This window comes from Molothrus ater, chromosome 17, assembly GCF_012460135.2.
Source record: "Molothrus ater isolate BHLD 08-10-18 breed brown headed cowbird chromosome 17, BPBGC_Mater_1.1, whole genome shotgun sequence".
NCBI lineage: Eukaryota > Metazoa > Chordata > Aves > Passeriformes > Icteridae > Molothrus > Molothrus ater.
In genome coordinates, this window is record NC_050494.2 from 325,186 (window position 1) to 337,388 (window position 12,203).

General features: G+C 53.6%; 1 protein-coding gene and 1 long non-coding RNA gene across 2 annotated transcripts; both read right to left on the reverse strand.

Annotated features, from left to right (window-relative positions):
- Positions 1-1,131: 1,131 nt before the first annotated feature.
- Positions 1,132-2,200, reverse strand: LOC118694638 (uncharacterized). Its single transcript, XR_004981462.2, has 3 exons — positions 2,080-2,200; positions 1,661-1,804; positions 1,132-1,198 (listed from the first exon to the last, which is right to left on the reverse strand). It is a non-coding gene; the product is annotated as an uncharacterized LOC118694638 (long non-coding RNA).
- A 464-nt stretch (positions 2,201-2,664) lies between these two features.
- On the reverse strand, positions 2,665-4,158 carry LOC118694669 (centrosome-associated protein CEP250-like). The gene is made up of 4 exons (XM_036395853.1): positions 4,089-4,158; positions 3,741-3,910; positions 2,823-2,999; positions 2,665-2,670 (listed from the first exon to the last, which is right to left on the reverse strand). Exons 1-4 carry the CDS (start codon positions 4,156-4,158, stop codon positions 2,665-2,667), a joined length of 423 nt encoding a protein of 140 aa, XP_036251746.1.
- Between the last annotated feature and the right edge of the window lie 8,045 nt (positions 4,159-12,203).

A 12,203-nucleotide genomic window follows, 5' to 3' on the forward strand; every position in this document is an offset into this window, starting at 1 on the left:
GGAGAGGAACAATTTTCTTCTGACTAACCAGGCTCCAAAGCAGGGAGGCTTGGTCAGCATGGAAGAGACATTTCCTTTCCCCATCTTACACATCCAGGTAGGAGGAGCAGCACCCTAGAGCCAGGGCATCTCTGGCAAGTTCCCAAAGATTTACCAGCACCCATCCTACTTTCAGCTGGAGAAACAAAGGCCAAAGGGGCAACTGAGACTTGGAGCCCAATCTGATGGAAGATGCAGAAGGCTCCAGGCAAGCAGGAGTGCCCTGCCTTTGCTTTGTCTTCTTCATGGAGGAAGAATCCTGTGGCACTGAAGCCTGGCAGGATTTGATCAGCTACATGAGCCCCCCATAGCTTTGTCCTGTTTCTTGCATTCTTTGCACAGTCAGAAATGCCTGTGACTGTGCAGGGTGGCAGGGACCCTGCTTGACCCCCTGCAGGCAGCGGGGGACATTTGATGAGGAACCATGCAACAGAGACATTCTTGTTTCTGGGCTGCCTCCAAGGCCAAGCTGGCCTAGAGCAGCAATCAGGGCCTTAAGATGGTTCTGCCCAGAAAAAGCATCAGATGCCAGGCTGATCCAGACCCCAAAGGCTTCAAGTTACAGGCCCCAAGGTGGAGCTGATGGATGTATGCAGCTCCTTACAGTGCATCTTGGGCAGTGTCAACACACCCACCTAACAGCACAATGACCCCTAGAGGGAAAGGGCTACCCCAAAAGCCTTTATCTTCAGAAAAACTCTATCTGAAGGCTTAAAAGAAAAGAAAATGAAACTCAAGATCCAGACAATGAGATCTGTCTACATGGAGTGTTCAGAATCTGCCACTTAGGAACTGCTGCCAGAGCCCCTGGTGGGTGCAATAATGGCAAAGAGGGAATCCATTCACCACAATGCAGAGTCCCACAGGCTTTCATTTACCTGGCCTTTTCCTTCTCTAGGGCATTGACGGAAGCCTGAAATTCTGAATTTGGCTCTGCCACTTCTTCCCATTGACTCCTTTCCCTCTCCAAGTTCTGCAGATGCACTTGCAGCTCCTTGTTCTGATGTTTTGCCTCCTCCAGCATCTTCTGGATCTGCTCAATCTCCAACAGTTTCTGTCTGGACTCTTCCTGGGCCTCCATCCCCTCTTGCTGGGCTCTCTGTGCAGTCCTTTCCTGGCACTCTTGGGAGGCTGCCAGCTGAGATGTCAACTCGGCCACCTCCAGTCAAACAGAACAAAGCAGTCAGAGGCTACAGCCACAGCTTCTCACACTCAGCCACAGCACAGGCTTTGAGCAAAGGTAAAGGACAACTTTCCACTCCTCCCTGTCCTGAGAGCACCAGATGCACAAAGGACATGGACAACTTGTTTGAGTCTCTAAGTGGCCCACCAGCAAGGGCACCTGAGAAAGCACCTGCCAAAGCAAGGCTAGCAAGAAGAGGCCAGCAGGAATCCATGCTGCTGCTTGCTGGCCAGCAGCACAGAGGACTAGCCCAGCTGTCCAGAGCAGCAGCTGACATTCAGCAGAGCACTGAGTGTCCTTCAGAGCAGCTGCCATGGAGTCCCCAGAGCACGAGACAGCCCCAGGGCTCACCCCAGCAGCTGCTGCTCTGCCATGGAAAAGCAAGAAGGCCACAGACCCCTCGCTGCATGACTGCAGTGCCACTGCTCTTTCAGTCACCTGCTTTTCTAGAGCCTCCCTCTGCTCAAGGAGGAGATTCCTTTCCTCTTTGAGGCCTTGTAGCTCTTCCTCGTGCCTCCTCTGCGCTGCCTGGACTTCACTGTGAGCTTCCTGCAGCTCATCTTGCAGATTTGCCTTGATGGTCTGGCAACAAAATACAGAGCAACTTCCTGGGACCTGCCCTCAGGCTCAGCTTTTCCACTTGCTGCCTCGAAATCCCATTCCCTCAGCTGCTTCTTTTGGCTGCTCTAGCCAGCTCTGCTTCCACTGCAAGCCTTCCTTCCTGGGGCTGAGCTCTGGAGCTTACCAGGCTCTGTGCTCCCAGGGCCTGAAGCAGCCCTTGCTTCCTCAGTCCCAGGAGCTGCCTTTTGTGCCCTTGTCACTGCCCTGCCCTCTGTTGCCTGCCTACTCACACTTACCTGCCCCTTCTCCTGCTGCTCTGTCACCTCCTGCCTGAGCTGCTGCACCTGCTGGCGGGCTCGGCTGAGCTCTCCCTGAGTTTGGAGCAGTGCCTCTGATAAAGCACTCTTCTCCTTCTGCTCTTCCAGCAGGACCTGCACAGGAGGAAAGAGCAGAGGGCTTCACGCTCCTCCTGCAACATCTGTGTGGCAAGGGGCAAAGACTGATGGGCTCACGTGCTCTCAGAGCACTTGGCTGCTGCTCCCTTGGCCACTGCCTGCCCTGGGGGAGACACAGCATCCCAGGAAGTGACTTAAAACACAGCCCAGAAGACATCTCTGCGTTACTGTTCAGAAATACTCCAGGCAAGCCTTTTACAAGATTTTTCTCTTGCCAGCATTCCTGCTGCACCCTTCCCATGCCCACAAAAGAAAAGTCCTACAAACTCACCTTGGCCATGAACATCTACCAGTACACACCAAAAGGGGAGCAGAAGGAGAACAGTGAAGATACCCTGAGGTGCATCTTAGAACAACAGAGCACAAGAGCAGCACAAAAATCTCAGCTGACAGCTGATGTTTCTGCCTGGCTTCCTATGAGAGGGCTCATTCCTGGGGCCAAAGACAGCCCCGTTCAGCTTTCACCTCCCCTAATTCAATGCAGGAGACACGGAGGGCATGCTCCACACAGCCCCATATCCTGCCATCTCCCACAGCTCCAGCCTTGCAAAAAATCACACCAGCTCTCCTCTCACAATCATTACCTCTTGCTTGGCATTTTCAAATCTCTTTAGCTCTTCTTGTTGGGCCAGCAGGGTGGCAACTTTCTGCCTCATCTCAAACAGCACCTTCTTGTGCTCCTGCCCTCTCTCTGCCTTCTCTTTTTCCCATTGCTCCAGCGTCTCCTGCATCTCTGCACGGTGCCTTTCACGCTCACTTGCCTGAGGAGGGGAGGAAAAATTTGCAAGATGAAGCCCCAGGCAAGCTCCTGGCTGAAAGATGTGAAGCTCCATCCCTCCCACAACCCCCAACTGGAAAAGACAACAGCACTGGCTTTCTGCACTCGAGAAGCTGTGTCCTGTCAGGGAATTCAAAAGGAGGCTCAGCAGGTGCAAGAATCACAGACTTGTGGAATCTCTTCTGCTGGCAAAGACCTTCCCAAGCACTGAGTCCAAGCACTCAGAGGAGGAGGTGTCACCTTCCCCTCTCTGATGCCCCAGTCACAAGGACTGAAGGACCAGTGACAAGGGGCCTGTTCCATTTGCTTCCAGCCTAAAGCTAATCCCTCTGTCCACCATGGAAGCACAGCGAGAAAGGAAACGAGTTCCCACGCCTGCAGCCAGCAGCACTGTTGGCCTCTGCTCCACGCTGGCATCTGCTCTGTGGCAGGTGGCACTCGGGGATGATCCTGCCCTGGGCTGCCACGCTTTGGGTGGGCACTGCCCAACCTGCTCTGGAACTCCTCTTACACCCTCACTGAAGCCATGGCTGCATTTACTGTCCCAGCACCATCCTGGGGGCCGTCACGCTCCTCCAAGTCTCAGCTGCTGGCTCTGCTGCCCGGCCCAGCAGCGGGAGGCCTCTGGCAGAGGATTGCTGCCCTTTCACACCCTCAGCCTCTGCTTGTGCTGCACCAACCCACAGGGCTGGCTTGGACAATTCAGAAGCATATTGTCCCCTACCAGGTCTTGCAGGAGCTTCTTTATTTCCAGTTGCTGAGCAGTTCCCTGAAGCCTGAGGCTTTCCTGATGCTGCTGCTCTGCCTGCAAGAGCTGTTGAGCTGTGTCTTCCTGTTCTTGCCTCCTGAGAGCTCTCTCTGCTTCCAGCTCACCTTGCAGGCACTTCACTTCTCCTGCAAACATGACCAACAGCAACAGTGAGGGTCCTGACTGACTTTACTGACCACAGGCCCTTTCAGTGCCTCCAGCCCCACCACTCCTCAGAAGTTCTGTGGACAGAGACACCTTTACAGGGTGCTCAGCTTCTCTAGTCAGGTGCAGCACCACAAACAAAGCACACGAGGTTCTCACCTTCTATCACCTCCTTGGCCTGTGTGACTGTGAGCACTTGAGCCTCCAGATTGTTCCTGGTGATCTCCATCTGTGATATCTGCTGCTGAGCAGCAAACAGCCTGGATTGCAGGCCTCTCCTTTGCTGACCTACAAGTTGCAATTATGGACAGACATGAGTTGCTTGCTCCAGACACCCACAGCCGGTTCTTCCAGGACAACGTGGCTCAAGATCCCCACGCCTGAGGATGGAAAATGGCTCAGCTGGAAACTCGTCCAGAGAAGGCACATCTGGGCCATTTCCAGAGCAGAGCAGGGCCTCTGAGGGACTGCCCAGGCCTTCCTTATGGCCTGCCATAGCACAGACAGCCCAGCCCAACTTGGCCTCAACAGCCAAACCTTCACTTGCTGCTCCTGACCTATGACTCTGGGTACCTGTGCCCAAACAGGCTGGAGCAACAAGCAAAAGCCCAGCCCCTGCTCACAGCCCTTCTCTCATCAGCACTTCCAAGCTGCTCCTCAGGGAGACAGAACAGACTCTTGTCCTGGCTGACTCCTGATTTTTAATGCTCTTGATAATGGACATCAAGGTACATCATCTTCCCGACACCTGGTATTTAACAAGGCTTCAGAACTACTTTGCAGATACAGTAAAATCTCATGGTCATGGCAGCACTTGTAAATAATCAGAACAGCCTTTTGTCCAAATTGCAACTACCTGAATGCAGAGACTGCAGTTTCAACTCTTGCAAGGTCAAGGAGTAGACTTGCTGCCTTTATTTGAGTGTTGCTGAACAAGCAGGCAGTAGCCCAAGGGACTTGTCCTTCCTTGCACAGTGAGAGGGACCATGCAAAGGCACCTTGGCAGGTTTGGCAGCTGGGTGCCCACCAACAATCAGCAAGAATGCCCAGAGGCTGTTGAGAATTCCAGAGAGCTTTCCCTGCTGCTCTCTAACCAGCTCTAGGTCCTGTCCCACACTTCTCAAGGGTGTGCTTGGAAGCAGAAATGCCTCAAGATTGTCAGCAGGAGCCTCTGGCTTCACCCTGAATGGCAGCGTGCTACTCCCAACGTGCCAAGGTAAGAGCCTGGAATGCTGAAGATGAAGCCTCCTGGTCTGAAGATCAGGATCATGTCAAGCGACTCGGAAAGGAACGAGGGATGTTCAATGCCCAGAACGAGGAACCAAACCCAAGAGAAACTTGAGGTTTCACTCAGCATCTGCATGGTTTAACTACTCCTCAGTTCAGGGCTGGCTGGATTGCTTTTGACATCCCACAGGAGTGTGCTCGGTAGCACAAACAGGAGCCCAAGGCTCATGAGAGCTTTGCTGGCTTTATGTGACAGAAAAATGACCCTCACATCGTGGCTTTTTTTTTTTTTTTCTTGAGACTCTTCCATATTGTGTCCATGGAATGTAAAACCATCTGAAAAGTTTCAACTCCCTGCCTTTACCTGGTCTCCTCCAGCTGCCTGGCAAGGTCTTGTTGGAGCCCCTCGCTGGCTGCCAGTTGGCCCTCAAGGTCAGCCTTCTGGGCCAGCAGCTCCTCCTCTCGCCACGCCTGGGCCACTTCATGTCCTTGGTCAGAGGATTCCTGGCTCAGCTGCTCCAGACACCATCTCGATGACTCTTCCTCCTGGGAAACCTGCAAGTGGGACAAGGTACAGCTGGAGCCCTTCCTCGGGAGCCCTGTGCAGAGCCAGCCAGTGCCACCTCACAGGCAGCCAGAGGACAAGGAGCACCTGTGCTCTGGCCTCAAAGTTTCACAGCATCTGCCCCATGCAGCTCTGATAGCCTGGCCTGCCAAAAGCCTCTGGCACTGTTCCCTTGGAAGTGCTGTGGCAGGCCCTGCTGCCTTGCCTGGGACCAGACAGCTCCTTCCCAACAAACATCCCTACTCCAAACTCTGTGTTGCCTCTCACAACCACTGCATCTTCCACAACCGCCAATACAATTTACTCTAAGGACCAGCAGTGCTGAACATTGTCAGCTATTGATCTAAAACTCAGCTGGCATTAGTCCATCACTCTGCTCACCTGCTTCATTCCTTCCCACACCAAATCCAGTCCTCCATGCATTGCCTCCCCTTTTGTGAGCACAGGAGAAGCGGCTCCCCATGCCCAGCTTTTGGCCTGGAGCTGGTTTGAACAGCAAGCTCCAGAGCTGGATCAGTCATTCCAGCATACCAGGAAACAATCTGGCAGTCAATGGTGTCAGGCTGGAGCCAGGCAGACAGACAAGGCTGCCTGCTGCAGCCCAGGCTGCTTTACCCAATGGGACTGACAGGGATAGAGACCCACCTCTTCATGGGAAACATCTCTGGAATAATTCAGGACACTGGAGTAGACATGAAGGTCAATGCCAGTGCCTGCCTGCATACAAGTCTTTCCCTTCAGGATGTCCAAGTCCTTCTCAAGAGCGCCTTTGGCAATTTCACTTTGGTTGAGTGCAGCACTCAGTACCTAAGTGCTATCCCTCAATTTCTTCAAAGCAGCAGCCCCATGCTCCAAATCTTCCTGCATGCCTGCCCTCTCCAATTCGAATTCTTGATTATTTCCCTTATGATTTCTCATCTCAGGTGCATGCAATTCATACTCCATTTCCAGATATCTCATCTGCTGCTGGTACATTTCCCATTCATGCTGCCAAAACAGGGAGGAAAAGGCTCCCCGATTCCCTCCCTCACTTTGCTTTTCATACCAGATCTGCACTCCTGCTGCAGGGGCAGGCACAGGCTGCCCCTGTCTCTGTGCTTCTTGGGATGCTGCAGAGCTTTGCTGGGCTCCCCTTGATGCTGCATCTTTCCCAGCTCACTCAGCCCATCCCAGCTTCCCTTCTGCCCTTGCCTGACCTCCTGCTGCTCCACTCCAGGCCTCCTTTGGGGAGGAGCTGCCAGAACTGCAGCCAGGATTTCAAGTGCCCGCTAAGCAGGATTCAGGCAGTGCCACGAGGATGTGCTCTCCATCAGGGAGGAAGGGAAGAGCAAACAGCCGCAGCCTTTCATTCCCTGGGGCTGGGCTGACAGCAGTGCTTTTCCACCTCTCCTGTGTAGAGTTCCCATGGCTCCATGCCCCAGAGCCCCACTGCCCTCTCTGGCAGCAGCAATGGCCAGATCAGTCTGTCATTCTCTGCTGCCACTCAGGACCAGTTCTCCCCTAGCAGGCACACGTCCTGCTGGGGATCAGACCTTGGCTTTCCTCTCCTCTCTCCCCACTGGCTGCTCTCCCATGGCCAAGGCCAAACACCTTTCTATTAACAGCAAACTTGGGACTCTCCCCTTCATTCCAGATCCAGATAGTTAGAAATCTGAACATGGGTTTGGACACCAGGAATTCCCCAAACCATGCAATGTCAGTAGGGACACTGAGGACATTGAGAACTAAAGGTTCAAGGGCACAGAAGCCCAGCATGGAGGAAAATCAGCAGCCTCAGCATTAACTGGCTTTGCCATGACTACAACATCTTCTCCTCCTTATTCAGAAGAATGCAATTAGAAAAGTTAAACTGGGAAAAGGTGCTCTTTAGAACTATGAACACCAGGCCCAAACATAGCTAGGAAATGGCACTTTGTGGCATCAGCCAATCTCACCAGCACATCCTTCCTTTCCTTCTCCAGCTTTTCCAATTTTCTCCTCAGAGATGCCACCTCCTGCCGAGGAGCCACAGCCTCTTCCTGCCTTTCAGTGGCCTCCTTCTCCAGGGCAATTTGGAGACAGATGTGCTTGGCTTCTGCCTGCACGCAATCTGCAGCAGGGAAGAGGAAAGGAAAGGGAAAATGGGAAGGAGAAAAGCAAAGCAAAGGCAAACTGATGTACATCCTGCAGAGACAACAGCACTGTCTTCTCTACCTGCCTGTGGTTGCCAGGCGCTAAGCCCACAAAGGCTCCAAAGCTGACAGAAACGAAGGAAACTTCCAGGTACAGAAAAAGGCAGGAATGAAAGGAGCAAGATTCAGAGAGATAGGAGAGGGTGTTTGTTCTTGGCCTTGTGCAGAGTGAGCAACTCAAGAGAGACAAAGGAGAGGGGATGCCTGTGCAGCCCTGCTCCAGAGAGGCCAATAGCCTGGAGGCTCTGGCAGGGCCTGGAGTTTGGGGGAATGGAGCTGAGGCATCCAGCTACAGCTCCTCAGCTGGTGAGACAGCATGGGGCAGTGAGTGGGAGAGGAGAAGCTGTACCTTGCTCAATTTCCTCCAACTCCTTCTGCAGCTCCAGGTTGCGGGCTCTGAGGTCATCTCTCTGAGCTTGTGTCTTCCTCAGCTCCAGCTCCACAGCCTCACACTGTATGGCCAAGGCAAGAGCTTTGTCATCAGAGCTCTGGAGCTTCACACGCAGCTCAGACACCTCAGCCTGCAGCACGTGCACAGAGTCCCTCAAAGAGCGTTCTCCTGCTCGAGACTCCTCCAGCTCCTTCAGCAGCTGCTTCTGTTGAGTTGCCTGGGAAGCCTCCATCTGCAGCACTGCGTCCTGCAGGGCCCGGATCTGGAAGATGAATGCAGAGAGCCTCAGGGACAGGGCTGCTCCTGAGGCAGCAGAGTGGGCCGCAGGGAGAGCAACGAAGGAGAAATGACTTCAAGCCAAAGCCAGAAGGCACAGAAGCAAGGATTGCAATGGAGGCAAATGGAGAGAAAACAGGGAAAGAGAGGCAATGGGCATCCTTGGGCTGCAGCTCTGAACAGCGGCTGAACTGGCTGTGCTGGAAGTGCCCTGCCCAGTCTGCCACAGCCAACCCCGGTGTCCCCACATTGCTCAGTGCCTGGCACAGGCACTAACTCTGTCTGGGACAACACTGCCAACAGAGGGACAGAGAAGCTCCAGAGGAGTCTGCTGCTGCTTCTCCTCCCACATTTCCTGCTGGGACCCGGGAGAGGATGGGGGAAAACTTCTGCAGCTGACACCAGATCCAGCCTCAGCCTCAGGGTGCAGCAGCAGCCCTGGGCAGAACACGGCAGCTGTGGATGCTGCTGGCAGGGGAAAGAGGCTGGGGCCTCCAAGGCAAAGGTGCTGTTGTGTGTCCCTGGAGAAGAGGATGCCACTGCACAGCTTACCTGTGTGTTGAGCTCCCGCAGTTGTCCAGCGCGGTTTGAGGAGAGCTGTTTGGCCTGCTGAAGAGCAGATTGACACTGAGACACCTGATTGTTCAGTGCCAGGTTCTGTTCTTCCAGCGTTCTCAGGCACACATTCTTTTCCTCCAGAGACAGAATCAGTCTAGAAGGGAAGCAATCAACTCATTACTAAAGGATAGCACATTTTATCAACTCTCAGGACTTGCACCACCTCAGGGAAAAACTGCTCTGCCTGATGAGGTTTCTCTCAACAACTTGGCTGTTTGTTCCCCCTGCAGTCCCAGCCCAGCATGTGCCTACTCTGCTTTTGTCTCAGAAAGAACAGCGAGTTCCTGCCTCCATGCCCTACCTTCTTTCTGAGATGGGAATGTGAATACAAACCTAACAAAGTCTTGCAATGAAGACATTAGGGGAGAGGAACAATTTTCCTCTGACTAACCAGGCTCCAAAGCAGGGAGGTTTGGTCAGCATGGAAGAGACATTTCCTTTCCCCATCTTACACATCCAGGTAGGAGGAGCAGCACCCTAGAGCCAGGGAATCTCTGGCAAGTTCCCAAAGATTTACCAGCACCCATCCTACTTTCAGCTGGAGAAACAAAGGCCAAAGGGGCAACTGAGACTTGGAGGACAATCTGATGGAAGATGCAGAAGGCTCCAGGCAAGCAGGAGTGCCCTGCCTTTGCTTTGTCTTCTTCTTGGAGGAAGAATCCTGTGGCACTGAAGCCTGGCAGGACTTGATCGGCTGCAGGAGCCCCCCATAACTTGTCCTGTTTCTTGCATTCTTTGCACAGTCAGAAATGCCTGTGACTGTGCAGGGTGGCAGGGACCCTGCTTGACCCCCTGCAGGCAGCGGGGGACATTTGATGAGGAACCATGCAACAGAGACATTCTTGTTTCTGGGCTGCCTCCAAGGCCAAGCTGGCCTAGAGCAGCAATCAGGGCCCTAAGATGGTTCTGCCCAGAAAAAGCATCAGATGCCAGGCTGATCCAGACCCCAAAGGCTTCAAGTTACAGGCCCCAAGGTGGAGCTGATGGATGTATGCAGCTCCTTACAGTGCACCTTGAGCAGTGTCAACTTACCCACCTAACAACACAATGACCCCTAGAGGGAAAGGGCTGCCCCAAAAGCCTTTATCTTCAGAAAAACTCTCTCTGAAGGCTTAAAAGAAAAGAAAATGAAACTCAAGATCCAGACAATGAGATCTGTCTGCACGGACAGTTCAGAATCTGCCACTTAGGAACTGCTGCCAGAGCCCCTGGCAGGTGCAATAATGGCAAAGAGGGAATCCATTCACCACAATGCAGAGTCCCACAGGCTTTCATTTACCTGGCCTTTTCCCTCTCTAGGGCATTGACGGAAGCCTGCAATTCTGAATTTGGCTGAGCCATTTCGTCACGTTGAATCCATTCCCTCTCCAGATAGTCCAGATGCACTTGCAGCTCCTTGTTCTGATGTTTTGCCTCCTCCAGCATCTTCTGGATCTGCTCAATCTCCAACAGTTTCTGTCTGGACTCTTCCTGGGCCTCCATCCCCTCTTGCTGGGCTCTCTGTGCAGTCCTTTCCTGGCACTCTTGGGAGGCTGCCAGCTGAGATGTCAACTCGGCCACCTCCAGTCAAACAGAACAAAGCAGTCAGAGGCTACAGCCACAGCTTCTCACACTCAGCCACAGCACAGGCTTTGAGCAAAGGTAAAGGACAACTTTCCACTCCTCCCTGTCCTGAGAGCACCAGATGCACAAAGGACATGGACAACTTGTTTGAGTCTCTAAGTGGCCCACCAGCAAGGGCACCTGAGAAAGCACCTGCCAAAGCAAGGCTAGCAAGAAGAGGCCAGCAGGAATCCATGCTGCTGCTTGCTGGCCAGCAGCACAGAGGACTAGCCCAGCTGTCCAGAGCAGCAGCTGACATTCAGCAGAGCACTGAGTGGCCTTCAGAGCAGCTGCCATGGAGTCCCCAGAGCACGAGACAGCCCCAGGGCTCACCCCAGCAGCTGCTGCTCTGCCATGGAAAAGCAAGAAGGCCACAGACCCCTCGCTGCATGACTGCAGTGCCACTGCTCTTTCAGTCACCTGCTTTTCTAGAGCCTCCCTCTGCTCAAGGAGGAGATTCCTTTCCTCTTTGAGGCCTTGTAGCTCTTCCTCGTGCCTCCTCTGCGCTGCCTGGACTTCACTGTGAGCTTCCTGCAGCTCATCTTGCAGATTTGCCTTGATGGTCTGGCAACAAAATACAGAGCAACTTCCTGGGACCTGCCCTCAGGCTCAGCTTTTCCACTTGCTGCCTCGAAATCCCATTCCCTCAGCTGCTTCTTTTGGCTGCTCTAGCCAGCTCTGCTTCCACTGCAAGCCTTCCTTCCTGGGGCTGAGCTCTGGAGCTTACCAGGCTCTGTGCTCCCAGGGCCTGAAGCAGCCCTTGCTTCCTCAGTCCCAGGAGCTGCCTTTTGTGCCCTTGTCACTGCCCTGCCCTCTGTTGCCTGCCTACTCACACTTACCTGCCCCTTCTCCTGCTGCTCTGTCACCTCCTGCCTGAGCTGCTGCACCTGCTGGCGGGCTCGGCTGAGCTCTCCCTGAGTTTGGAGCAGTGCCTCTGATAAAGCACTCTTCTCCTTCTGCTCTTCCAGCAGGACCTGCACAGGAGGAAAGAGCAGAGGGCTTCACGCTCCTCCTGCAACATCTGTGTGGCAAGGGGCAAAGACTGATGGGCTCACGTGCTCTCAGAGCACTTGGCTGCTGCTCCCTTGGCCACTGCCTGCCCTGGGGGAGACACAGCATCCCAGGAAGTGACTTAAAACACAGCCCAGAAGACATCTCTGCGTTACTGTTCAGAAATACTCCAGGCAAGCCTTTTACAAGATTTTTCTCTTGCCAGCATTCCTGCTGCACCCTTCCCATGCCCACAAAAGAAAAGTCCTACAAACTCACCTTGGCCATGAACATCTACCAGTACACACCAAAAGGGGAGCAGAAGGAGAACAGTGAAGATACCCTGAGGTGCATCTTAGAACAACAGAGCACAAGAGCAGCACAAAAATCTCAGCTGACAGCTGATGTTTCTGCCTGGCTTCCTATGAGAGGGC

What these genes read in the sequence shown, in the direction of transcription:
- LOC118694669 (XM_036395853.1), bottom strand. Translation starts at nt 4,158, where the DNA reads ATGGAGATCACCAGGAACAATCTGGAGGCTCAAGTGCTCACAGTCACA. An exon ending in GGCCAAGGAGGTGATAGAAG is followed by an intron (nt 3,911 to 4,088) that starts GTGAGAACCTCG and finishes TCATGTTTGCAG; the next exon opens with GAGAAGTGAAGTGCCTGCAA. An exon ending in AGAAGCTCCTGCAAGACCTG is followed by an intron (nt 3,000 to 3,740) that starts GTAGGGGACAAT and finishes TCCCCTCCTCAG; the next exon opens with GCAAGTGAGCGTGAAAGGCA.